The sequence below is a fragment of the Pagrus pagrus genome, assembly GCF_965226575.1.
Source record: "Pagrus pagrus genome assembly, chromosome: 19".
NCBI lineage: Eukaryota > Metazoa > Chordata > Actinopteri > Spariformes > Sparidae > Pagrus > Pagrus pagrus.
The window spans coordinates 23757506-23785429 of record NC_140203.1 but is presented as its reverse complement, the minus strand read 5'-3'; the positions used below and the strand labels follow the sequence as shown (position 1 = coordinate 23785429).

At 40.5% G+C, this 27924-nt stretch overlaps 3 protein-coding genes across 4 annotated transcripts; all 3 read right to left on the bottom strand.

Annotated features, from left to right (window-relative positions):
- Window positions 1–362: 362 nt before the first annotated feature.
- Window positions 363–13688, bottom strand: nars1 (asparaginyl-tRNA synthetase 1). 2 transcript variants are annotated; one of them, XM_084382609.1, is made up of 15 exons: window positions 13503–13688; window positions 10057–10139; window positions 9302–9367; window positions 8926–9018; window positions 8632–8721; window positions 7882–7960; window positions 7617–7687; window positions 7136–7222; window positions 5616–5837; window positions 4141–4340; window positions 3759–3894; window positions 3537–3650; window positions 2886–3017; window positions 2291–2422; window positions 363–2083 (listed from the first exon to the last, which is right to left on the bottom strand). In XM_084382609.1, the coding sequence occupies exons 1-15, from the start codon at window positions 13543–13545 to the stop codon at window positions 1952–1954; spliced, it is 1680 nt and encodes a 559-aa protein (XP_084238735.1). In that variant the 5' UTR covers window positions 13546–13688; the 3' UTR covers window positions 363–1951. The 2 variants fall into 2 exon arrangements, with proteins under 2 accessions (XP_084238735.1, XP_084238736.1); XM_084382610.1 differs by having other exon boundaries at window positions 13524–13688.
- A 614-nt stretch (window positions 13689–14302) lies between these two features.
- On the bottom strand, window positions 14303–16898 carry LOC311274726 (tripartite motif-containing protein 16-like). Its single transcript, XM_084382649.1, has one exon. The coding sequence runs from the start codon at window positions 16666–16668 to the stop codon at window positions 15001–15003; it is 1668 nt and encodes a 555-aa protein (XP_084238775.1). The 5' UTR covers window positions 16669–16898; the 3' UTR covers window positions 14303–15000.
- Window positions 16899–20199: 3301 nt separating this feature from the next.
- On the bottom strand, window positions 20200–27924 carry txnl1 (thioredoxin-like 1). Its single transcript, XM_084383145.1, has 8 exons — window positions 27658–27924; window positions 25401–25497; window positions 23906–24079; window positions 22983–23105; window positions 22547–22616; window positions 22210–22382; window positions 20574–20678; window positions 20200–20480 (listed from the first exon to the last, which is right to left on the bottom strand). Exons 1-8 carry the CDS (start codon window positions 27753–27755, stop codon window positions 20451–20453), a joined length of 870 nt encoding a protein of 289 aa, XP_084239271.1. The 5' UTR covers window positions 27756–27924; the 3' UTR covers window positions 20200–20450.

Sequence of the window (27924 nt, the reverse complement as noted above, 5' to 3'; positions counted from 1 at the left end):
GTGTCTTTAGTGCTTTAATAGTAATCGTGATGAAAGTATACTTGGCTTGAGCTATACTCTAGGACACCTTTTTAAAGTCGTGTCCTTTGTTTTCAAGTGTATGATGTGCCTGGTATAACTAGAACTAAACATATTATCTCTTTATTTCATTCTAGTGTTTTAAATTAAAATGTTAATGTTAGATGCCTTTGTAAAGCACTTAAAATACTTTTATGTTTGAAAGGAGCTGTATAAATAAACTTGGTTTGTCATGAGAAGAAGAAAAAACACATTAAAATCCTCAGCAGGTGAGCAACAGGTTTTGTCATTAGCCATCACTCAGACAGGAAACGTAAGGATGTAGAAAAACCCTCATACAAACATCTGTTTGAATCCCATTTTATTCAAGTGCAGTTACTGAGTAGTATTGTCATATTTCGTAAGAGGCAGAGCAGACAAACATGGTGAGAGCTGGAGGCATGTCTAAACCACCAATCACAATCATCTGATGGACAGGCTGCTGTCAACGTTTCACTTCCAGATCCAGCTTTGTTCTTTCAGGTAAAGTGTGAAATGTTCTCAAACGCATGAGAAGTACACAGAAGCGGTGAGGTTGTTGTTGTTGTGAATGGAGTTTTAACCAACCGGTGACAGTATAACCACCAAACCACCACAGACAATGAGGAGTGTGGTCTTCCAGTATGGTGTGTGTGTGTGGCAGCACTGCATTAATCATGATTCGGATGTACTTTAGCTTCTTTACATCAAAACTAACAAAATGAAATCACAAGCGTAGTTTTTGTGTCCACATACTGATCGACTGAGAATTCATTTTGTGGTCATCAGACACAAACATTCTGTCACCATCACTGACATCTGTACATTTGATACGTTTTATACAGAAGCACTGCATTCATGAAAGAAAAAAAAACAGACCTTATCACATTATGAGAACAGGTCTACTATTTTGTGAGAAAGACGCCATAATAACATGAAAAAAGTCTGTTTTTGTCTTCGATGAATGTGTTAGTCAATAGTTTTCCGACTTCCTGAGCAGGAGGGACACACCAATTAGTCCATGCTTGTTTTTATTCCTGTGACTCTGACCTACAGAGTGTCTGAAGGTTGTGGTTGTTGGCCCCAGAAGACATTTTATACAGGCTCACTGTATTAAGACTCACAGACTCATTTATTTGAAAGCATTTTGTTCCACATCAGAGAAAATGTGAATGCACATTAGGTATTCAATGTATTTTGACAAACTATTTGGTTCCTGAACCTCATTAACCTAAATCTGAACGGGGATGGGACTACTTCGTTATATTTTCCAATTAAGCTGTGACGCAGAAACCAACCAGAGTGGCCATCAGTTGGAAGATTGTCTAAGATTCTAAGGTTTTTTAAATGGTCCTTACATTTTAAGAAATAAACAATTACTGAAGAAAAGCTGCTGACATATCAGGACAACTCGAATGGCTGGTGGACAGTGTACTAAAATGTTTCAACTTACAGTTTATCCCTTTTTCTAATTTTCCACAGGAATATTAACTTAAAATGTATGATTAAAAATGATCAGCACTGCGACTACATCTCTTTGTATTTTACTAAGCTGTTATTAAGCAGCATTCAGGACCACATTTGAGACGGTTTTACATTTTTTCCAGGACTTGCAGACAGTAACAGGACAGTGTTCATAACTGGTTAAATAATCAGGCCACATGAACGGATGCACAAAGGATCAGATTCAGGTTTCAAGTCAGAACAAACCAGGAGAAGGCAGTGAGGCGGATAAAAGGAGGGACTTCCAAGTCATACCGTACACTATGATTTTAACTCTTCAGAGTTGAGGTGGATACAGAAAATAAAAAAGCTGAAGGGACAGAACACAGAATTCTTTTTCATTTAATATTGTCGCAACACATTTTATGGCAAATTGAGCGCTGCCACATGCCAGGTCAGTGTGTCAGAGTGTTCAGGGTCGGCAGCGCTGGATGAATCGTGGGTACAGGCAGACGTCTCGGATGTGATGTCGGTTCAGCAGCCAGGTGAGGAAACGCTCCAGACCCAGACCATAACCACCGTGAGGACATGTGCCATATTTCCTCTGAAACACACACACGCAAACACACAAACACACCCACACTTTAATGTCATCCACATCAAGCTTCATGTTTTTTAATCTCAATACCTCACTGACTGCAAGTCTATTTAAGATGTTTTGCCTTACATTTTTTTTATTTATTATTTTTATGTCATTCATTTCTGGGCCAAGGAGCAAATAAAGTCAAACAGAAAATAAGTCTTGTGTTACCTGGTCAGTGTACCAGTAGTAGGGGGTCGGGTCGATGCCCTCCCTCTTGTACCCCTCCAGCAGCTCTTCAGAGTCCCAGATACGCATGGAGCCTCCGACGATCTCACCAACGTTTGGCATCAACACGTCGACCTGCGGCACAGAAACAATCATGAGACATTCAGACAGCTCATCACATAGAAAACAACATGACAGCTTCCTGCACAGGTTTAATTTTGTCTTTGAGTGGAGGATCACTTTAAGCCCCTAGTTTCTGAGCTCCGGTCTTGAGTCCAAACATCAGCTCTAAAGTCTAATGTCTCATTTAGGTTTGAGCCATGTACACAAATACCAATGGGAATGTGTCAAGTGAGCTGTTTTAACAACTATTTGATAGTGACGGGATGAATTGTCATAACTGGGGATCAGATTCTTTTTCCTCTGCCCCACCATCACCATCATGATTTAGTTCTTTACCAACTACTGGTACCTGAAAAACATATGCCATTCATCAGCTTTTGCAAATGACTTTTTTTTTCAAAGACATTTTGGTGAGACCTCTAGGTTTTGTGCCCAAAGTTGAACTTGATTCAAGTGTGAGCTCTGATGTTCGTACCGACTCAGTGAGGCGTTTGTCATCGTCACAGCGCTGCATGTAGAAAGACTTGATCTCAGCAGGGAAACGACAGAGCAGGATGGTCTCATTGATGGAGTCTGTCATCAACCTTTCTGGAGCCTCGGGGATGTCCTGAGAGTGAGACACACAACAGACAGGTCAAATCAGAGAAGTTTCACCCAATGAAGTCAAGACATGAAACCAAATTTACAAGATTAAGTTTTTTGTCGGAATTTGTTCATGTTAATGACACTCAAACCTGAAACAAATCTCTATTTAATTAGCTGACTAATAATTACAAAATCTATGTTCCAACATCTTGCACACTGTAACACAGCTCAAAGCATGATGTCAGTGTCGGTCAAATGTTTCTGACATTCATCAGCTTTATCTCCAGCTGATAGTCAGGACAGCCATGCCCCCTACAGGTGAGTGCAAACAACTGCAGGGGAGCTGAGCCCTTTCTTACTGACAGGACCTCACGACCTGCAACTCCACAACTCTTACAAGATGGCTGCTGATATAAAGCGAACTCTTGGCTCCTGACAAAGCTCTGTGTCGTGATTATTGTCTGCAGACAATAACTCATTTAGAGAATAATGTGTGCTTTGGATATTTAAACGGGGATGTGTTGTCATGTTCAATAATCACCTCTCCAAACTCGTAGTAGGTGCCGTCGTCCTTCTTGATGTCGTGCTCTTTGAGCCACTCAATGGCTTCAGTGTAGTTCATCCTCTTGAACGGCCTCTTGGGGGGCTTGAAGTTCTGGGAGGAAAAACACCAGCAGAGGAGTGATTCAACGTTAATTAGGATTCAAACTGTGTGAACATTATAGTTTGACCACACACATATATCCCAAGAAATGTGACGTACGGGGTTGATGTCGTAGAGCAGCTCAGCGGCAGGGGATTTGAGCACTCGGTCCACCACGTCACACACCAGATCCTCCAGTCTGTTCAGCAGATCCTCAAAGGACATGAAGGGACACTCGGCCTCAATGTGAGTGTACCTGAATACAGAAAATAAGTAAATAATCAAAATGCAGGAGGCGTACAAGCCCAGTTGAAATGTAATTCATATTTTCCATTTTACATAGATTTACTGTACTCTGCAGTCCTATGTATTTCTAACTTCACTGACCAATATCATAAACGGTTACCACAATTAACAGTTGAATCAGTGTTTATCAGTCTTCCTCCATGTTTGTCAGTCCCTACACAGGACTACTTATGTAGGTGTTGAACATCATACTCACTCAGACAGGTGTCTGCGGGTGCGGGACTGCTCGGCTCGGTATGACTGGGCAATACAGAAGGTGTCACCAAGGGCAGGTATGCAGGTCTCCAGGTAGAGCTGGGAGGACTGCGTCAAGTACGCCTGTTCGCCAAAGTAGTTGAGGTTAAACAGTGTGGAGCCGCCCTCCACCTGAGTCTGCACCAGGGTTGGAGGAGTGATCTGCAGACAGAAAACAAACAAACAAACAAATAAACAAAGTGTGGTTAGAGGGACTCAAAAGTGATTTGCTCACTAAGTTTGGGTTTTAGTGTAGGTAAGATGACCGGATTTGTTCAGCTCTGATGGTGAGTCTTTATCCCCTCAATGGATTTCCACAGAACATACAAAACAATCAAGTAGCAGGATTCTCATTGACTCTTTGGTGTGCAACCAGACACCTTCAGCTCTACGACTCCTCAAACCAAGTTTGACCAAACCCTAATTTTACTGTGCCCTCCTGTGGGAAAAAATTCTCTCACCGTGAATAGCATGAAATCAGATTGCAGCTGAAACTATTATTGACCGACTTATTAATTCAAACAATGTGAGTTTGTTTGGCTGTCATAAACAGACACACCAGCTTCTTCTTCAGTTGAATTTAGATAGAGCAGCTGCTCAAGTGTTGACACAGTCTATAACCGTGATTACTTTTGGAATATAGAGCTGTTTATTTAATTACTTTAATAAAAATAAATCATTAAACAACAGCTTTAATGATTATAACTTTAAGATAAGTCTACACTGTACATAGTCAATAAGGGGTTTGAATGGATTTGGATTTGATAAGAAGATTTGGCACTGCATTCAAATTTGACAAAATGCTACTAAAGCCAAATCCTGCTGTTCACTCATTCAAAGGATATGAGATAAGACAATCAGCTAAAGACTACAAACCCCAGGCTACACGCAGACATTTGCAGATTAGATATGGTCCCAGCTCAAACTAAGAAGCTGAACAGGAGAAAAAAAGCCACTGAGCTTGCTGCCTGTGGTTAACCCTGCACTGATGCAATAACACGATTTTAGGACACATTTAGAATTCAGTAATAGGTAAAGGGGTTCTTCAGCTTTTGCTTCTTTATTGAAGTGAAGATCAACACTTCAGCTTTAAGCAACTTGGCACCTTCTTTTATTTCAATTCAAGCCCTGGCTGCAGCTGATATAATGTGTATATCTGTGGAACATTCATCATTTCAACTGAATGTTTTTAAGATTGCTCTTTCTGATAAATAAAGAGCAGTTAGGAGAATGTGATAAAAAATAAAATAAAAATGGAAATGAATAAGCCTTGGAGCTTTACAAATCTGCTTATTTTATCAACCTGGAACTGAATCCAACAGGACCCCTGGCATCAGAATGCAACCCTAATAAACGTTTTTCTTCCATTAAAAGTAAAAACACACACATTTATAAGTAAATTGACCATGAAAAAGGCATTCAGGTTGCGTGCTTCACCTCATAGTATCCAAGGCTGAAGAAGTGGTCCCTGAAGCACTGTGTGACGGTGGATCGGACCCTGAGGATCTTGGAGACGTTCTCTCCTCTGATCAGCATGTGTCGGTTGTTCAGCTGAACGTCCACATCTGACTCTTCGTTCAGAAGGTTGTCGGCCCCGCCCGCCGGAGCCAAGCCAATCAGCTCCCAGAAGTCACAGTGCAGCTCGTGGCCTCCAGGCGCCTGGGAGAGGAAGACGAGAGCTCACTGAGGACCTTCTACACGTTTTTATAGTGCAGCAAAGAATTCTGGATATGTAACTGTTAGATCTTTACAGGAACAGATCCAAGTCCACCTCCTAAGTTGTGGTTCAATTTAGGGCTGCAACAAATGATCTTAACCATTATAGGTTAAAATACAGTTTCACTTGTGCTGTTACTGTTTAAAGTCATAATTCCCTGAATCTGGATCCTGAGATGCAATTTACACTTTGTACCACAGTTAAACCTGTGCGCTACATCTGCGAGCTGCCAGTGAAGCTTGTTGGGATGACTCAGTGTTTTTGTGGTGAGGACATATTCTTCTTAACTGTATCTTAAATGTGCTGTGTTTTAGTGACTGTCACTCAAGTCCATTTCCAACGCATGCACTGGAATAAAAGTAGTGTTAAGTAGCAGTAGCATAACCTGTCAGTGAGCACAGCTGCTGTGCTATGTTAGCCAAAACACGGAGAGACCAATCATGTGTTAGCTTAGTTTACAGGTTACCAGAGAGCTAACCTGTCACAAGTGTGACACAGCTCATAGATCACCACTTAATGTCTTCAATTTTTAGAGTGTGTGGTTCAGTCGGAGTACATATAGGCCAATAAAAACTCTTATATACACAAGGTTTAGACTTGGAGAATTTTTACGCTTTTTTACTTCACAAATCCCTTTTGAAGTTCTGTCCTAATGGAACGCAAAGTTATATTTGCTCCATTTTGTTTTTTTGCTGATCTAAAAAATGACCCCGTCATGACTCAAAATCAGGATACATTCCAAACTGTCAGTTTTGTGATCCGTTGCCTCTGTACAATTCATATTAATATATACCCATTTTTGTGGTAGGGGAGTGGAGAAACCTCATTTCTCTCTTGGAGAGTGCTGGTTTCTAATCAACCTTTTTACATGTGAGTGCGTGCAGGACAAAGACTTGTGACAGAAGTGTATTGGGATAAAAAATGAGATCATTACATACACTAATTACAGTCCCATCCTTAATTACATCCCATGAAACTGCCACTTTTGTCACCAGTTATTTTGAGAAATCCCTTTCTACAGCTGAACATTCAGGCAGATTTGCCCTGTTAGTAAAAACTAATATCACGTTGACGTTAAACAAGTATCATAACTTGTTAAAGTGCATTTACAAACATCAGGTTACTGAGCTGCTGCATGTGTATCTCACAGTGAACAGGTTACTACGGTTCATGTGAGTGCGTTGTGTGATTTCCTGAACATGTACTGCAGGTTTTACTAGTGTGCAGCAGGTGTGTTTACCTGTTTCCCCTCAGGAACTGGAGTGACTGTTCCATACAGAGCTACAGTACTCTCTGTGGACAACACCAACGCGTTGTAGCATTGGCACTGAAGATGAGAAAGAAAACAAGTCGGTGTTAGTTAGCATCAGAAAAAAGAATACAGTATGACAGTCAACAGGTAGCTTTATATCATAACTATAATAAACATTTTAGCTTATATAATTTAACTCAAGCTTCAAAGATTATAGAAGTATTGAAGGCTCTGTCAGATGAAAAGTGTGGTAGTGACTTTCTACTTTTTGTTGTTGATTTTCTTGGGTTGAATTTTATTCTGTTTCACATTTCTCATTCAAAAGTGTATTCCATTCCAGCATAAAATTGCTAACATAGTAGCTTTGTCATGGATGCGTTGTCCAAAAACTGGAAATTAAAAACATGTTTTGCCCAGCCAAACGTGCAAACCTGTATAAAGTGTCAAATGCAAAGTTATTACACTGTACCAGTTTATCAGACAGGACACTCTGGAGGAAACCAGTTCCATCTCTCAGCACAATGAACATCAGGTTCTTCCCTGTAGGCATCAAGAAAATACAGAGGAGGAAAGTTAGTGTCAATTAAGTTCAAAAGATATATATTGAAATGAATTGTTGCCACAAAAACTGTTTCAAAGTCTGCTTTTGATTCATTTAAAAAAGAAAATTCTCATGACCAACTACAAGTGAGACACATGGATGTATTGTTATATCCATGTATGAGGCTCCTCACCCTGTCTCCTGAGGCGATGAACCCATCCAAACACTTTGACTCTCTGACCTCTCTTGGCCTCCAGCTGATGGATTTTAACCTGAAAAACACAGTCAACACTCATCTTTAGGTCATTAGCACAATAACAAGTAGAACTGTTTTTAAGGTTGGGTCCTTTTTTATTTGGGACTGCAAAAATATGCTTGTTGCACAGATAATAAACAAATGTCAAGTACTGATAGCTGGCATCGACTCTCTGGCCAGATGTGTAATGTTTGTTCAGACAGTTCTTGATTTGGAAAAAAGGGCCAATTTCAGACAGCTTGTGTTTTGTGCTGATTTAAAACACAAGATGTATCATGTTCATTACTGAGCATTAAGGAAGCTAATAGAAGGATTTTAATACCTCCAGAACTAGGCTAGCCCTTATGATGAATTAATGTGTCACTAATGTGTTAAACGACAATGTAGCATAGTTGTAATATTGTACTGATTACATCAGTGAGTTATGAGAACATTTATAAACTATGTTTTGTGTTATGAAGCATTCATTAACTATTTATACACCAGTTACACATGCTTTTTATGTATGTGGAGTACCCTAAACACTTAAATGGAAACCACATGTGTTACAGTGTAATATAAACCATCTATTGACATGATATATTGTATATATTATATGAAAAGTTATAGTGGTTATCTGCACCAACATCCAGTGAGTTTATAAGGAATAATTAGCAGCAGAAACAACATAAACTGTGAAACACCGACCGTTTCGGGCTCAGGCAGGCTGGGATCCTTCTCAATGACAATCTTCTTGGCTTCTTCGAGGTTCTTCTCTCTCCTCTCAGTGTCCTCAGCCTGTACAGCAAACATGGAGCAAACATGTTACATGCCTACCGGTCATATAGATGTATGAATTAAAGCTCAACTAGAACAACACACTGAAACTGTATATAGAGGGGACAAAAACAGGACAAAACATTAAGTAAGGCAAAAACCAAACTATCTGTGTTATGTTGTTTCTAACAGGAGCTGAAGTGAAGAGAACGGTAAAACACACACCTCCTTCTTGTCTTTGGCATCGTTCTTTATCTGCTCACGGTTGAAGGCCTTCTTTGCATTCTTCATCTGCGTCTTAGAGATCACTGCCCATCGCTGAGAAACGAAAGATGAGAAACACAAATATGAAAATACTACGAAAAATCTAATGAATTAACATCAAATAAGAGGAACATTTAAAAGGGTTCAGTTTCAAATTGGCCATCCAGAAAAAGTGGATTACGTGTTTTGAGGTTTAATCCAGGTGGTCTCTTGTTTGTCTACTGTATCATAACTAGGTGTGTAATAATTCTCCAAATCCACTTTTTTGTGTGCATGTAGCAGGGAGATGTGAAAAATAATTCAAGTGACAAATTAAGGAATGAGAAATCATACCAACCTCTCCCTCCTTCTGTGATTCTACATAGATTGTCGGGAATGGTTCCTTCCCAGCAAACATCAGAGCCTGTGAGGATTAGTTCATAAACACAATGAGATGCTGATAGACGTATCAGTGCAACTGGATCAAACAGTGGATCAATAAAAAAAATAATTAAAAAACTCCACCAAGACTCAACCAAGTAATTTCCTTTTTAAACATTCCTTTTGTCTTTCCCTTAACCTCCTTGTCCCTTCCGCATTTCACTCCCCACTTTATTTTATTTAATATATTTAATCAAATTTATTTATTATAATTCATTCATTCAATATCTATCTCCCTCTTATTTCCCCTTCAGCCATTTCTATTATTTCTGAACCAGTCCCCCTTATTGCTCCCCAACACACACATACAAACACATAACAGACTGCCCCACAGCTTCCCAACATACAATGTGCCAGTGTGGCACTTTTTTGTTTTCGTTTGTTTGTTTGTTTTTTTGTTTGTCTTGTTTCGTTTTTGCTGTTGCCATTTTCTGCACTCAATTTCTGTTTTCCCATGTTGTGTTGATCCTGTAATGTCTCCCACTTGTTATGTTCTACTTCACTTAAAAAAAAAATTAATAAAAAATAAAACAAACAAACAGTGGATCAATAATACCCCCTCTAACATTTCTACCAAGAATAAATCCTGTAGCATGAAGCATTTTAAAGAGCACGTGCCTGGATACAACTGAACTAAACAACAGAAGTACATAAAGCCACATGATGGCTCACCTTGAGAGGAGTTTTGAAGGGTTTTTGTTCCGTGCCGTCTCCGTCCTGGTCGCTGCCACATTTGTCCGACACATACAGCTCACCTGTGAAACAGAGGCAGAGTGAGACACAGCAGCACTCCCTCTCAGTCATGGAGAATACCGGTGACAACCCTGGGCTTTTATCATTTACTCCTGTTTGAACATTTGCTACAAACTACAGCTTGAAGCTGTTTTAGGAAAGATCACAGATTTACGTATTCAGTAGGAGACCTTGGGCTTGAGGTTCGTTTAGTCGGTAGTGACATATTGATGGTTTTGGCTTTTCATGGCATGTGTTGGCAATAATTAAAATAAAGGATCTCAGTACCCTTATCCTTCAATAATTAGCTTATATTATTAACAATGAAATTTGTACACATTTTGAAGGTTGACATTTCTAGCTGTTGGTTTTGCCCAAATGACAACTGCTTTTACCAAATTTAAATCAGATGTAGCTCATAAGAATAAATTCCAAATAGAGGATGGCGATCTGATGATTTTAGATTGTGATCAAACTTGAAGGCGTCCACATTCTACTTTTCAGGTAAAACATTGAGATTGTGTGTTTTTGTGTATTTAACGTCCTCTTACTTCTGTTTCAGAACTTCACATAAACTCAGTGACTACATGACCAAAGTGATGTAGCCAACTAGATTTCTGTGCTGACTGGATGAATTGCTTGACGTAGCTCCTCCTGTGGTGATGCTTTGTACACAATGTAATGTGAGTTATATCTACCAACATGGCGAATGAGGAGCTTGTGCCAAAAAAAGAACTATCATTGTGTAAATGGAGAAATTCATATGCCATTCCAAGTCAGGTTATAATACTATTATAGCAGTAGGGCTGAAACTAATGATTAATTGTATTATTGATTAATCTTCTGATTATTTTTAGGATTAATAGATTAATCCCCCTATTCTTAAACTAAGGTACGCATACCACCTTCTAATGGTGTGCCGGGGAAATACTCTCAGGAATACTATCTTTAAATTACTTTACATTAATTTAAAAACGTATTACACTAGAAAGATACTCCAGAATTCTGAGTAAAAATACAACATTTAAGAAGCTGGAACAATCAGATGTTTGACATTTCTGCTTGAAAAGCGACGGCAGCGAGTGACTGATTATCAGTGGAGCTCTCCCTATTGGGATGTACATGTTGAGCTGATTGTGGTAACCTAAAATTAACACGCCTGTGTAGATTGATTGGGAATTTGCCAGAAAACACACTGAGGATGGGCGTCTTGACCAAAACGTCAGCGTGGCAATATTAAATAATTGAATGGGAATGCTCTCCTTGTTTTTCTCTTTCTTTACAGCATCAAGTCAAGAATAGTGTACACTGACCCCCCCTCCAAGGCACAAATTGGCAAGATAAGTGAAAGAGAAGGGACTCCCTGATGATGAGTCACATTCTGAACTTTTGCCTCCTGAAGCAAGATTGAAACACACATTTTGAAGTGCCTACTCATCTGCAGCTTCCTCAGACTGTACACAGACAGATAATATGAATGTAGTGCTATTGACATACAGAATAGGATTCTGCGGGGAGGTTTGAAGCCTCCAGTTTTGGTTTACAGGTAGAGCCAAATATTTCAAACCATTTTTCAAGCACATTTGTCAAACATGTGCTTGTTCTCGCTTCTTAATTGTTGGATTTGTCGCTTTGCTATGTCATGTATGATAAGGTCTTTAGGTCCACAAGGTTTTGGACATGTAGTTGAACATAAGAGGCAATCTGAAGACATCACTTTGGACTCTGGGAAACTGTGATGAGCATTTTTCACGATTATTGGACATCTAGTTAGGTCGAGCCTTCGTCAAAGAGTTTATGGACAATGTGAACATTCCAACCAAGTGTGATGTTAAAGGATAACTACCGTTTTTTACAACCTGGACCTTTTTTCTAGCAAAAGATATGGTCATTTACTCACCCAGATAACTTTGGTGTCATTTGGCATCGTTCGGACGAAATTAGATCCAGTGTAGCGCCGATATATCCATATAATGCGAGTGACGGGGCAGCGACACACAGCCTCCATATAACGCATTATCTGCCACGAAACTAGTTCATTTCACTAATATTTTGTTACGATATGCTAGCGCTATTCCCCTCTGAGTCCGGGCTCGTCCGTTATCAACATCCGGGGTCAAACTAGCAGTAGCAGCTACAGGTAAACAAGCCGGGCTGTCGCGGGTGCGCGCGCAGCTCAGAGACGACATCTTCCAGGTCAGAGGTAGTAGCTCAACCTACAGACCCCGGATGTTGACAATAGACGAGCCCGGACTCAGAGGGGAATAGCACTAGCATATCGTAACAAAATATTGGTGAAATGAACTAGTTTCGTGGCAGATAATGTGTTATATAGAGGCTGTGTGTCGATGCCCCGTTACTCGCATTATATGGATATATCGCCGCTACACTGGATCTAATTTCGTCCGAACGACGCCAAATGATACCAAAGTTATCTGGGTGAGTAAATGATCGTATCTTTTGCTAGAAAAAAGGTCCGGGTTGTAAAAAACAGTAGTTATCCTTTAACTGTGTTGCTACAACAGCCTCAGCCCATAGGAGCATTAGTGAGGTGTAGCTCACAGCAGGTGTTCCAGTTCATCCAAAGTGTTGGATGGGGTTGATGCCAGGGCTGTGTTAAGGTCACTCACTCCAAACTGGGATAATGATTTCTTTATGGATGGCGACATTATCATTCTGATACAGTGTTTTCACTGTTTCACTTTCAGTGTGCTTTCACTGAAAGCACAACTGGCTTCTCAAATCCCCCCCCAAAAAAACAAAAAAACAGGAAAATCAGAGCATTATGGAAGCCTCTTCTATATTTTAGAAGATGTCTCTAGACTTATTATTTCTCCGTTTTTTGAAGGACTGATGCTCATCACCCTTGGACGTTTTGCTTGGGACACAGACATTATTAGCACAAGTATCTACCAGACTATTCTGATCCTGCGTATAATGTGACGCAGGGAGATGAAAGTGAAAGCACAAGCAGTATTTATAACGGCTCGCATATTAGTGAAATATGTTACATTTACGTCTGTTGCCTTAAAATACAGCAGAATTACAAAGCGAGGTCGGCTTCATACGCTGGGTTAGCTAGGTGACTGACGCAGCCCCTTAGCTGCTGCATTGTAGACTGACAGCTGTCATGGCTAAATATTAGCCTCTACCGTCCTCATAGTTTTTTATCAATGTCTGTCAATTATTCGGCAGCCACACATACATTCAGTGACTGCAAATATGTTCCGTGTGAATGGACACCGAACCAGAGACCTACGGAAACAGATACCAGCGTCAGCTAGCACGCTAACTGCTAATATCACAGCAACTGATGCAATCCGCAAGACACACATGTCTCTGGGAGCTAGCTCACTAGCGTAGGCTAGGCTAATATCTTCTCTTACCCACTGAGACTTGTTCCACACCTTTTGCTATCTCCGTCGCCATGTCAGTCCAGGTGTTGCGCCAGTCCAACTAAATAACCGTGTTGTAATGAAACCCCAGAAGAGGATGCCGGTGGTGTCTGCTCCGCTGCGGAGGTGCAACCTTACATCAGCCTGCCGCTGCTCGCTGTAATCTCATGGACCGAGGGAGGAGGAGGAGGAAGCGGTAGTTGCAGTTCACCAGCGCTGATTGGCCAGCGTGGAAACGTCACTTCCAACACAGGAAATCCGATTGGCAGTTTTCCTTATCAGTTCACTGGTTGGTCAATTAAAAAAAAAAAAAAAAATCCCCATTCACGCCAGTCAGCACTTACAATGCATCTTGTAGTGTAGCACTATGTAGTTTTAAAGAGGAAATTCAAACTCAATCAATATTTACAATATTAATGAGGTAATGATACAAACTCAGAAATATTTACTTGTTACATAACTGAATGAACAAGCTGTTCTTAAAGGAAAATAAGGTCACTGTTTGAAGCTGGAAAGGTGGCAGGGTCCGCCACATATAAACAAAGTAAAATTAGTATGATATTGTGTTTATTCAGTCGTGAAAATGAAGAGTTTGTTTATTTAGTTTGTTGAGCTATAAATAAAACAGTGATTACATTTTTTTCCCCAAACCTACATAGTGCCCCTTTAGCAAAATGAAAATGAATAAATACACAAAACAAATTACGAAGGGAAGATGATTATGTTGAATATGTAGGCTATATGAAGTGTTAAAAATACAACAACATAAAAAAAAACTCAGAGATTCAGAGAAAGTTTTAATATTTATTTGCTGTTCTATGTCTTAAAACGCAACAACCCTAGTAATGGGTGCCCTCTATAAAACAGTGAAGTCTTGGTGCCACTCCATTTAGACACGCAACAGAAAGAAAGAACTGAAAACAAACACATATACATTAAACAGGACCACACAGCAAGTCTTACAGGGTGATACTGATGAGGAAAAATCATTCTCTACAAATGCACAATGATCTGACAAGTCAAAGCAGTCCATTTAAACATGCTGTACGTATTTCTTATGTCATTTATCACAAAGACATGTTTTTAAAATCCTGTACTGCTGTCCTGTCCTTCAAATATCACAGGACTCTCACAATAAACCATCATTTATGGAAAAAAACATAAAAAGTTATTATCTCATTACACACATTTATAAAATAATGAATGTGTATTTCTTGCATGATTATTCCTCACACAATTTTCAGCCTATTTTCCAACCCATCTATAATAAGATCTTCATTTTTTTCATCTTTATGATTTTTCCAACTGTTTACATATAATACAAACATTTTACTTTAAAGAATAATTAACAATAACATTTTTAAAGATGAAAGGAGATGAAAACTCACCAGTCATTGTTAGCAGTGGTCACCACCAGGGCTGACAAGAGAAAGAGCACTGTATATGAAACCTCTGAATGACTGTGAATGAGTGTCTGTCTCTGTTGTTTTCAGTCACAGATTTCAGCGTCATCATTACAAAACAAGCCAAGTTTAGCAGAGTCATAATTATAAAACAAACTAAGTCCAGGACAGAGTGGGCGACTAAAAGTGGTCTGGACTCTGTGGAGGAGAGTCATGGTGTCAGAGACGCTGTAGAAGGACAGAATACCTGCAGGATGATCCAGGTACACTCCTATTTTGGAGGATGGAGGACCTGAGATGGAGGTTCTGATGTTGTTATGTCTGAATTCATAACCATTGTTGGAACACTGTAAGGCCCAAGACTTTACATTGTTTCCAAATACACTTTCTCTTCCTTCTCTGCTAATATCCTTGTTTGCCGCTGCTACAAAAACTTCACGCCCACTCCACTCCACCTCCCAGTAGCAACGTCCACTCAGGCTTTCTTTGCATAAAACCTGAGGATAGCTAATAAATCTGTCTGGGTGTTGGCATCTCTCATATTGTAGCATGTCACAACCTTGATGGTAAGATTTTGCTGTGCTATTGTCACAAGACATACATGGGTGTGCTATGTTTTGATCCAGTGTGATTTGACATGAATATTGTAAGAATTCACTTCTTGTCTTTGGCTCTGACTGTGGTAGTAAAACATCCACTCCAGTCTCTGTCAGTGAGGTTTTGGTCCATTCCTCACTCAGAATGTCCTGTAGTTTATCTCTGACCTCTGACACAGCTGCTGTGGCATCCTCAGTGTGAGACAGAGAACATATATTGATGCTGGGTGAGTCTGAAGCTTCACTAAGACGTGGCAGCAAGGTGTAATTGTTCAGAAACTGGGTATGATCCTCGACGTGTAAGAGCTGCTCCAGTGCACCGTCTTTCCTCCTCAGGTCAGCAATCTCCTGCTCCACCTTCTCCTGAAGCTTGTTGATGTGAGTCACTTCAGTCTTCTGACGAGATCTGATCTGCTGCTTCACGTCTGTAAAGATCTTCTCGCTGTCTCTCACTGCTTTATCAGCAGAGTGATTGACAGCCTCCACCTCCCGCTGAAGCAGCTTCACATCCTTCTCTCTGTCCTGGATTCTCTGCCGGATGTCTTGTCGACTCACCTCGAGATCTTTCTGCTTCTCAGTCATTTCTGCTGCAACTGAAACTGTGTCGTGGCCTTTATGTTCATCCATGGAGCAGAGATAACAGATACACTGCTGATCAGTGCGGCAGAAAATCTTCATTACCTCATCGTGACTAGAGCAGATGTTGTGCTGAAGCTTCTTGGAGGGGTCCACCAGCTTGTGCTTCTCAAAGGCAGGGGATTCATAGTGAGGCTGGAGGTGCTGCTCACAGTAAGAGACCAGACACTGCAGACAGGACTTGACAGCTTTAAGCTTTCTCCCAGTGCAGACATCACAGGCCACATCTTCAGGTCCGGCATAGCAGTGATCAGCTGGAGCAGCTTGGAGTCCAGTCTTCTTCAGCTCCTCCGCTAAATCTGCTAACATGGTGTTTTTCACCAGGGCAGGCCTCGGTTGGAAGGTCTGTCTGCACTGAGGACAGCTGTAGACTTTCTTCTGATCATCTTCTTCCCAGTAGCTTTTAATACAGTTCATACAGAAGCTGTGTCCACAGGGAATAGCAACTGGATCCTTCAGTAGATCCAGACAGATCGAACAGCAGAGTTTTTCCTGGTCCAGCTGAACTCCTCTCTGCGCCATTTCACCTGATGACGAAAGTCTAATAAATGTACTTCCGGATGTGTGTCTGGCCCGCAGCCGGAGAGTTTTAAAACCAGGAAACAGCTGATCACAGCAGTCAGTTCATCACTTCATCCGCGGACGTCAAGATGAGCAACTGGAAAACCGCTGAGATCCAGGAGATGCTACCGTCTCCTCGGTCTCGGCAGCTGACAGCTAGCGGACACACCCAAACAGCTAGTAGCTGCTGTCAGCTGTTGTGTAGCGGCAAGCTACGAACGGTCGCTACTTTCAAATTAAAAGCCCCCCGCTAAGAACCCAGTTCTAAAATCCAATGGGGTGCAATGTAAAGCTCTTATTTTGAAGATAAATTCGTTGTCACTGTTCACTGCCCAAAAAAAAAAAACCAAAAAAAAAAAACACGACTTGTCGACCACTCTCAGGGGCCGTCGGCTTTTCTGTTAATGCCCTATATAACACAACCTATTCTAGGAGGAGGAGCAGTTCAGTGTGGCAGCCTCCTGGTGGCAGCCTGTTTTTATAGCCCTTGTTGACAACATGCATATTATGTTGTCCTCTAGCAGAGTAAATGTGGATATGTAGCCATATGATCTTTATGGCAGTCAAAAGGAAGCAGATAATGATGATCTTTCGATAAGGAACAGGACCCACATGTACACTGTACACCTCTCAGTCAAGATTCAAGATTCATTTAATTGTCATTATGCAACACAAGATTGTGTCATGAAATGTTATAATGTTATAATCAAATAAAAATCAAGTTAGAAAAATCAACTATTCATAGTGGAGTGGTGTGGGTGAGGTCAGGAGTCTCAGCCTGAGGAGTGAAGCTGCTCTGTAGTCTGGTGGTACGGCAGCGGATACTTCCGTGTCTTTTGCCAGATGTCATCAGGGAGAACAGACTGTGGATGGAGTGAGTGTTGTCCTTAAGCCTCTCTGGGATCTGTGCAGACACCTCACCTCATGTAGAAATATTCTGTAGTGCTGGGCAATATATAGATAGACTTGTTATTGTGATATGACACTATATATGGTCTCTGTGATACAGCATAAGTGTTGTCATTTCCTGTTTTCCCCTGTTGATGATCAAATAAATGATTTAGTATAACTTTCTGAACACATTTGCAAAGTAACAGGAACCAAATAAACATGCGATCAACTACCAAGCTATGATAAAAAAAAAGAGAGGACTAGGAGAGGTATGCTGCTGCTGAAATAAGGCCCATGCATTGAAACAGAAACAGCAGAAAACATCATAGCAACAATAGAAATATAAACTGTACATCAGATAAAATAATTGTATAGACATCAAAACAAGTTTCACATTCCATAATAAAAAAATGTTACTATAAGCTTTTTTTTCAAAGATCCCTAGTATTTGGCAAAAAGTCAATTACCCTAATCCACTAACCCACAACAATGCATGCAGTAGTTGTGTCCACAGGGAATAGTCACTGGATCCTTTAGTAGATCCAGACCAAGCAGCAGAGTTATCCTGGTCCAGCTGAATTCCTTGTGGCGCCATTTCACCTCTCAGACAGTGAATGTCAAATAGTTTCACTTCCTGATAAAAGTTGCCCTCTGATCCAAACCAGGACACAATTTCTCCTCTCAGTTTTACTTGCTGATCTGTTGAGAATGTGGTTCGTCATTTATAGCACCACACGAAATTTTCTGATCCGTGTAGGGAACAGAAAGCAGGAAACGTCTTGACAAAATAGAGCCTGCACGAGAGGAGGAAGAGGAGTGGTTTCTATTCATTTTATACCCTGTTATTGATCAAGTGAAACCAGCATGAGAGACAAACCTGGATGAATTCAACCTAAAACACAGAACTAAATTAAAACTCACCCTGCAAAGAGTGATGATCCACTAACTGAACACCTGCAACAGTTGTTTTTAATGGAGCAGCCGTGTGACTCACCTGGTTCATGTTAGCTGTGCTCAGAGCACATTTGTTTCTACATGTTTCCTTCTAAATCTAATTAGAAAGAGAGACCTGGCTTGGAGGGCAACAGCCAATACAAACAACAGACAATGGCCATGACAACTGTCACACTACAGAAACTCTATAAAGTACTGACAATATTAAAATGCATGAACGGATATGAGTTCTAAAACTATTTTGAATAAAGTAATACAATAACAAACACATCGTCCATTTTTCAAATCCTTGAGATCATTCAGCTCTGAGAATTCCTCCTGTACATGATGTCGGGAGAGAGGGACAGCAAATTTAAAGCTTTTTATCCTTTTAAACTCCATATTAACTCAGTGAACCATCATTTGTTTAACAGTTGTGACAATACAGGTCATCTTGGTTTAGATTTTAACACATACACAACAAATATAATATATAAAACTGACCTAATTGGAACATCTGCACAAGGATAGATGTAGATGCCGAAGCAAAGTACAGCCAAAACAATCTTTTGTTTGTAAACTCTAAATTGTGTGAACAACTACTGCACCAAACAGCTGAGTCGATAACATAAAGCAATAATAATCATAAAGTTAAATAGATGAACTGTTGAAGCAGGAAAAAACAGAGCAGGGCAACTGTCATTTGATTCATGTCCATACGAAAATGTACCCTTTTCTATAAAAATGAGCATAATCGTCTTCTTACCGTCACGTTTTTTATTGTGACCACGATGATAGCGCTCAACTAGCTTAAAGGTCCAGTGTGTAGGATTTGGTGGCATCTAGGGGTGAAGTTGCAGATCGCAACCAACCGAATGTCCCTCCCCTTACCTTCCTCTTCCAAGCATGTAGGAGAACCTACGGTGCTCGCTACAAAAACGGAAAACACAAAAAAGCCAGTGTTTGGTTTATCCAGTCTGGTATACTAGAAACATGGCCATGGAAACATAACAGAAACATGGCCGACCCCATGAAAGAGGACCCACTGAAAAAACTAAAACCAAAAACAGTCATCCATGACTACTTTTACTATGCTTTTTCATAGTAATCTACTCTGTAAATGTCTGTAATCTGTGTAAACTCAGTGCTTCATCTTACATTCGTCGGGCTTGAGTTGTGTTTGTATGTAAAAAACAGAACGTCCGTTTAGTTCGACTTGGGCTCAGTTACTTTCTTGGATAGAAGGTTGGACAGAAAAATGCCTCCTTAGTCGCACTCTACTGTACAGAGTGTAAAACCTCAGTGCAAAATAAATTGTGATATTGGACTTTATTGAGTATGGACAGTATATTTAGGGTTGTTTCCTCTGCTACATGCCATAGTTAAGCCCGAGTAGACTGAGCTTCTGGTGGTAAAATTAACAGCCAAGGAAATGTAAGCACCGTTCAGGATGCCATGAAGAAAATGCAAATACTGCATGTAACATGCTCATACGCAATCATCTCTGCTATTGTGGCTTATATCGTTACAGATGTCCATGCTACGTCTACACATGCTACTGCCTTATGCAATGCTGGAACTGTTACTAGCGCCACATGATGCTGCTAGTACCACTACTCCAACTCTTCCTCCACCTATAGTTCCCACAGAAAGCAGACACGACGCACATGCCTTTGAAAAAGGATCGTGTTTTATTTACAGCGGTTTTCATTAGAATTACAATACAAACGATTTATAGACCAACTCTCCACAGATGGAGAATTCATTCAGAGCTTGAGGAGGTCAGCTGGAGGCTGTGTGTGTCTGTATGTGTGTATGTGACAACAGAGTGTGTGGCAGCTTTGGCAGAGGGGAAAGTCCTTGGATGTATGTGCAGCCTCCTCTTCCTCTTCTTCCCATCCTCCCCTTGCTTCTCCTGCTCAGTGACTCTCTCCTTTCTTTCCCACAACCTACATGGCAACAAATTAAACTCATCATCTATGAGCACAACACACTAATAAACCTGAACATAAGGAAACAAGGTTATTGTGATTGGTCCGTACCCTTTTGAAGTCGTTCATGTTGGTGGCCTGTACTGGAGTGCCTATAAACGTCAGGTAGTTGATTTTTGTTGTCTCCTCGTCTCCTTGGTTCGACTTGACAAACATCTGATGAGGAAAAAACAAAGCAGAAATACCATCAATGAACAAGCCAAATCAGTTAAACCCGTTTTAAGCACTTAAGGACTCTGCTGGCACAATGTTAGCATAGTAGACATGAGGGGTGGATGATCAGGGCCCATTTTGTCAAGCCTATCAGGATTCCTCATATACTTAGTTAACCTGGGACTAAAAACGTTATACCTCAGAGTTTTCAAGTATTAGCAACAAAATACTGTTAGTATTAACAATAAGAAGGAGAGATAGAGATAGTGTAGTTTTAACTACTTCATATACTGGTGGGTACTAAGGTTGGGTCCACAACAATGCTTCATCTATAATGGTACACATTTTACCATTATCACAAAATTGCAGCTCCTGCAATTGTGATATAGCAGTTAGCCAAATTGTGATTTCATAAATCGTTTGATTAATTGTTCAGCCCTAATCCAAACAGACTGAACTGGCATTTGTCGGGTGTAGGTGCAGAGGGCTAGCAGCATGTAGCTAGTTAGCAGGAGCTCCAGGATAGCCATTTAGCTCAGCGCAACATGGTGGTGCCTCCCTGCTTTGATGTGGTGTGCACACGGTGCCACTATACTACTCTGACTGTCCACAAAAGAAAACTCTCATTAGTAATGCAACTCGACTTTTCTTAACAAGGCTTTTATTGTGAAACACTTGCAGGAGTGTGTTGTGGAAAACTCATTGACCTGAGAGAGGTTCCTATACGAACATAACATGTAGCTACTGTCATCTCTTCAGGTACAAATTCATTCATGTGCTCTTATTATGTTCCACCCAGGAGCAGCTGAGTCACTTGTGACACCTGGTGGTAAAGTTCAGTATCCTCAGTTCTGTCTAAATAATTTGATTCAGATTTGTGACATATCCTCATCAGCCCTATTCAATCATACAATCTTACAATGCCTATATTCATGCTGCATCCAACTTATGCACACAAAGCAATGCTGTTGCTAACGGGACGAGGAACTCATCTCCACAAAGACCTGGAATTTGTCGTCTCCTCCACTGTTCACTTCACCTTTCAACTACACCTACTGTTTACTTACGCATCTGTACAGGTGGAGAAACTTACATATAGTTGTACCATCAGTATTTCTAAATGAATGAAATATTGAATACATAAACCCTCAATCTGACTGGATGCAGCTTGTTTTTTTACAAGTTGCAGCAGTTGTCGTTTGTAACTGTCATTACTGTTGCAAAGCTGCATTCTTTCTGTCACTGTGAGGTTGTGAAGACCTTGGGTTATGAAGAGAGCGTATTCACTCTATTGCATTCTGCACAAGGTGTTAAAAAAAAATCTTAAACAATCCTCTGATGGGCTCATTCTCCTATATACATTTCTCTCCTCCCACAGATTTCTGGTGCAGGTGAATATTTTATTTGCACATTTTGAAATGATGGCGACTACAGTGTGCCTCTTGTTGCTGCTGATGTGAGCATACAATGACATTTTGTCTCAAGCCTAACCATGGCTATGTTTCAGCAGTGATGTTGTTTGTGTGGTCCTTACCGTAACACTTTGTACGTTCTGAAACTTTACGTAGCGCAGAGGAATCAAACCGTCATCTTTGTAGTCCTCCTCCGACAGCTCCAGAGCCTGCGTGGCTTCACTCCGCTCAGCGTCGTCAAAACCCATCGATCGAGGGAGATTGATGAACACCTTCACCACCTTAGGGGCTTGGGCTGACAGAAACGGAAGGAAAAAGGAAGCAGAGGAGGATGGTGGAGGCAAGGAGCAGGAAAGGAAGCCAGGAAGGAGGGAAGGACAGGATTTTAGCTATAAGGAAATTGCTAAAGATGAGAGTCAGATAAATAACCAAATGGTGGAGCAGCATAAAAAAACTCACCAAAGTCTGAGGACTGTATCTTCATAGAGAAGAGCTTCACGGGCTGGTTGAATGCGATCGTTATCAGCAACTACACAAGATAAGAGGACACCAACATATTAGACAGATTACCATCAAATTACACTTATCTGGTACCTGAGGAGTTCAGCTGATAAAACACAGACGGTTGTCATTTCTGTTGGCTAGATCAACAGTTGTCAGCTACAACTGAGAAGAACCGAGTACACCCGCTGACTAAAATCTTGGATGAATAAACTTCAGGTGTAAATTTACCATCGTTATCATTATAAACTGCATGTGTGCCATGTAAGAACAGAAAGCTTGAGGCATTACAAAAGTAACTAAAGGGTTAGTGGTTGCTCTATTACACAGAAAGAAATGACACAACACCACACATCAGGGTGGGGGACAGGTTATTAGAGTTCACATCTCATACCTGTTCATCACAGTCGGACTCCAGATAGGAGGAGTCTTTGATTAAGCAGTTATCGAAGCCACAGTCGTCGCTCTCGTTGAGGCACTCGCAGCCGGCTTTGTTGACAAAAGGCATGAGGTCCATCTGAAAACAAAGTAAAGAAACAAAAATCAACCACCCGTCTATCTCAGCCTCCCTTCATCATCACACTCCCTGCTTCACATTCTCAACAGTTTGCACAAACACGGTACATCAGGGCTTCTCAAAGTCTGGATCCCAGTCCGCATCCAGTTCTGAAGGCAAGTCAGTCATTAGTAATTGTTAGGGACACTGAATACGGAGAGATCATTTACAATGATCCTGTCAACAGCTGAATGTGGTTTTAATTAGGCTTATTTCACTGGCATTTACATCTTTGTTGTGGCGCTGTTAACTGTTGGAGAGAGTGTTGTGTGTTGTTGCCAACTCCATGCATTAACGTTACACCGAAGAATCTGCTATCCTCTTTTAAAAAAAAAAAAAAAAAAAAAAGCAGGTACATGATGTGCGTTGTTTTTGTTCACGACACAGTTTCTACTATGAAGAGACACAGTCTCCCAAATCGCTGAGCTTGTAAATCTGTGAAGACTCTCCGCCACAATGGCAGGTAAATGTAGGTCATGTAATAAGAAAACTCTACCCAGAGTGTGCTACATTTTGGTGTCAATTACAGGTGAGCTTCTTATGTGTCTCTCCTCTGCTGTCTGAAATCTACAGTTTTTCTTCTTGTCAGCAAACCCAACCATATTCTTGTTGTCCTGGTATCGCCAATTGTTCTGGACCACTGACCTTAAAAGAAAGTCATGTGTGGACCTTTGACGAATGACTTTGAGAAGCATTGCTGTACATAGTTATTGCCTTCTCTGTTTCCAACTGCATGACACAGTGTTTTATTTTCTACTCACGTATCCCTTTGGAATGTCAGAGTCCTCGCTGTTTCCCGGGTCGTTCTCTGTGTGCTGTTTGATCTTCTCCTCCAGACCTGCAGCGTCCGCCCCCTGATACTGATCCACCCGAACCCGGTTCCTAAAGAACAAGAACGTTGGTGTGGCTGAGATGTTGTTGGCTGCAGCCGTCGCCTGGGGAAAAAATGAGAAATGGTTATGTAAAATAAACTGCATTACGGAAAACTTGTCTCTACCTGACTGTTGGTTTAAAACTGTGCTGGTCTCCTGGCTTGCAGCTTCTCCTTCCTCATTTTTAACCAGCATCTGTGGTGACCTGTGTCTATTTTACATGTCTGTCTACACATGAAGATTGGTTTCTGTTGCTCTGACTTAGTCTGCAGCAGGAGATTGATATTTTTGGTACTCAATTTTCACAAAGCCAACCTTCCAGCCACATTCACTGTTTTAGCAGCTCACCAAGCATTTTAATTTCCATGTCAACTTATTGCTGGCAACATCTTAGTGAAGTCAAAACTTCCTGTCTATTTTCAAACTGTGAGACAAGTGAAGTTCTACATTTTTTCTTATTATCAATAAAAGACCAAAGCCAGCAATGAAGTGATCTCACTACAAGTCTTGTCTGTGCAGGTAAATCTTGATATTTATTCTTCCTCTGTGCTGAAGAGCTCCACTGTTGTCAGGAACAGTTAAAACAAAACAACCACACTGTTGCTTCATTACCATGAACACACACACAGTCGTTCATTTTGACTCATCCTAACATACAAATCCTGCAGCAGCAAATACTCTCATTAATACAAACGTGAATTTGTCCGCTGCTGAAAATAGTTCCCAATATATGCACTATTTCCTTATATGTGAGGAACATTTAATAAAAACTACACAACTACATTTAAAATGACACACTGAGCTCAGCACCACAGACGGTAAGAAAGTCAAAGTAATGAATGACAAACACACACTGATGGTTTTGGTCTTTTCATGGGATTTGCTGACAATAAGAAACATTTTGACTGAGACCAGCCTTGTCTTCTATCTCAAAAACATTTTGGGGGGAGTTTGCTCCAGTGGTCACCTTAGCCAAAATGTAATGAGACGATTGGTACCACAATCATATATACTATACGTCTCCAATAGACAAAAAAGTCACATAAGAAAAAAAGAAATCAACCTTTTAATGACATTTTTCCCCTTTTATGCTTCTTGTACAACTTGCTTTGATTACAATGAGTGAGTGAAGTTTAAGTACTGTGTTTTTGGTTCATAAAGGATTTCAGTAATGACAAAGACTAATATAACTTAGTATAACAACACAAGGTTTCCAGCTCAGTTCTGACACTGCTAGATTAATGATACAATCCTAGTATAATAAATGTTAATATCAGTGCTACACCTTAGTTTACAACCACTGTTATTCCTGAATCTTTTCTCCAGTCATGCAGGGACTATGTTGGATGAAAACCATGTGGTGGATGTGGCAGACCAGGCTTACCTGACAGACATGAACATCTACTTCAAGGAAGACGACCTGTGGGTACTTGCTACTCAACATGTTGAAGGCTGGAGCTATTCTGATACATGGCCGACACCTGAGGTGGCAGAGGAGAGTGTGTTACTGGTCTGCGCTGGTTTCTCACGTACTCTCACGATCAGTCAGTTAATCAAAAAGTCTGTTAAACTTAAAAGAAATTGACATCAAAACTAGTTCCAGCTGAGCAAATGTGAGGATTTTCTGCTCGTCTCTGTTGTACATCGTAGTAAATGGAACATTCTGAGGTTTCTGCCCTCTTGGTGTGATTTTATGAATATCAAGTAAAAGATTAAAAAAAAACCAACAACTAAGAATATATATATATTTAGATACTGTCTTTCAAGCTTTTAGTATCTGACAGTCTCTAATAAACAAACAATTTTAAAAAAGGACACAATTTAGTAACTGCATAAAGAAAAATACTAGAACTACAGCATACTGACCGTTTCTTAAGGCATGCTTTCAAAAAAACATCTGAAAACATCTGTTCCTCATTCATTTCTACATCAACGCAGAGGATTGACAAACATTTTGATAAGGATGATTTTTTTTCACGTTTCTAAGTGCTATTATTAGTGGCACCGCTGTGACAAATACAACTGGAATGATTTCCGTTTCCCCTCAGAGCAAGTTCCAACAACGCAGGACAAAACGTGAGGTTACTCATTCAGGCCAAAATACTGGAGTTTTAATGCTCAGTGGCAGGTTAAATGGCAAAGTGCAAGAGAGTTTTTTATTAAAACGATTCCAGGTAGAAAACTGGCAGTTGATTTGCATTGTGGAGACTTGTTTATTTCTGTTGTCATTTTAAGCTATAACTGTAAAGCTTAAAGTAATATAGTAAAACACGATGGTCTGACCTATCTGACGTTTTGCTGGGCTCATTTCATGTCGCTTTGCTGGCTTCTTTGATATTATCACAACAGTGAAATCTTGGACTAACTGCTTGTTTTGTGCGGACTCAAGCTGTCCTTATAATTAGCCTCCGGCCCATCAGATAAATTAGGTCTCCAACTTAACGTTAGTAAAAGTTTTGTTATTATAATAAAAAATAAACATACAAAAAATTATGATCCGGTCAATAGAGAACCAGTCTTATTACCAATGGTGTCATTATACTATAGCCAATACACTGTGCAATGAACATTTACTTTGTAATGATAAGTTACAGCAAAACACTCGTCTACTGATGGTTTCAATAAAGACCAAGATATGTACTGAGCAGAATTCTATAGAGTTTAAATTAATTTGACAGTGCTCCCTGGTGGACGGACTATGTAACTGAGACATACATATAAGGCATTTCTGTACAGACATTTCTTACTACTCATTGGCTGACAACACGTCAGTTACAATTGGTATTTGTGTTTCATATTTCGAAAACTTTTCAAGAGCTACTGCTGTACAGTTGGATCCTCTCAAGTGTTAATTTAAGTCTTCCTCAGTTCCACAAAGACATACTGCAGCTACACACACTAAGGTTTGGCTACTATAATATGGTTGATTCAGCCTGTAAAATTAAAGATAGAGATAAATGCCTTGCCCATCACAGCTTACCAGAGTTCAGAATTCTATCTTGAAAATGTTTCATTTCTCTGACTGACTCTCCCACAAGGTTTTCTGTTAACAATATTTCAAGCTCCCAGAAATCCCACAAATCTCTATACACAGACTGGTGTTTTAAAACAAACCAATTCTCAAAACTCACTGATTTCCTGTCATTTCATCCACTTTACAGCCTTCAGACTCTGATTAAAGTGAAACCAAAGAGTAAACACACAACGTTACGAGGACTGGCTGGCTGGTGTGGAGTAAAGTAGACTTTTTTTGTCTGACATTTACAGCTCTATCGGTTTTAATGCTGCTGATTTTTCCTGGATACGATCGCAAAGTAGAGGCCAAACCCCGCACTCACTTCAATAAACGAAACGCATCGATAATTCTTAGGACACCTCAGCAGCCAAGTTACTGTAATACTGCTATGTCATTGTAAGCAACACAGCTAGTTAGCTAGCTAATACCTGCTAACGACAGCATGCAACCTAGCTTTCCTAGCATTGAAATCTACTCCATAACGTAGCTATTAAGCTCGTGTCAACTCTACGAAACAGTTAAATGACGAGCTCTAAATACTGTCGAGTACATTTTGACATGAGAGACCAACTAACATTCTAAGCCCGGCTAGCTCGCGGCCTCGAAACCGGCTGAGTAAGCTTACCCAGCCATTGTGAACTTCACCACGGCGAGCCTGGAGCCGGCGGCCGCTAGCTCCGGCTGGAAGTCCGGGTCGCTCCCGATCACTTTAACACCGACCATGGTACAGTTAGCGGCTGTGGTGCGAGCTGGTTATCCTGGTGATGTTCAGCACAGGAAACTGGGGAACCTAACAAATACAAAGTGTTGTGTTTTTAGCTTTCTGTCAGTATATTAGCCAACTAGCAGACCCGTTCTGACCCACACTACAGTGACAATGAGCTGTTTCAGG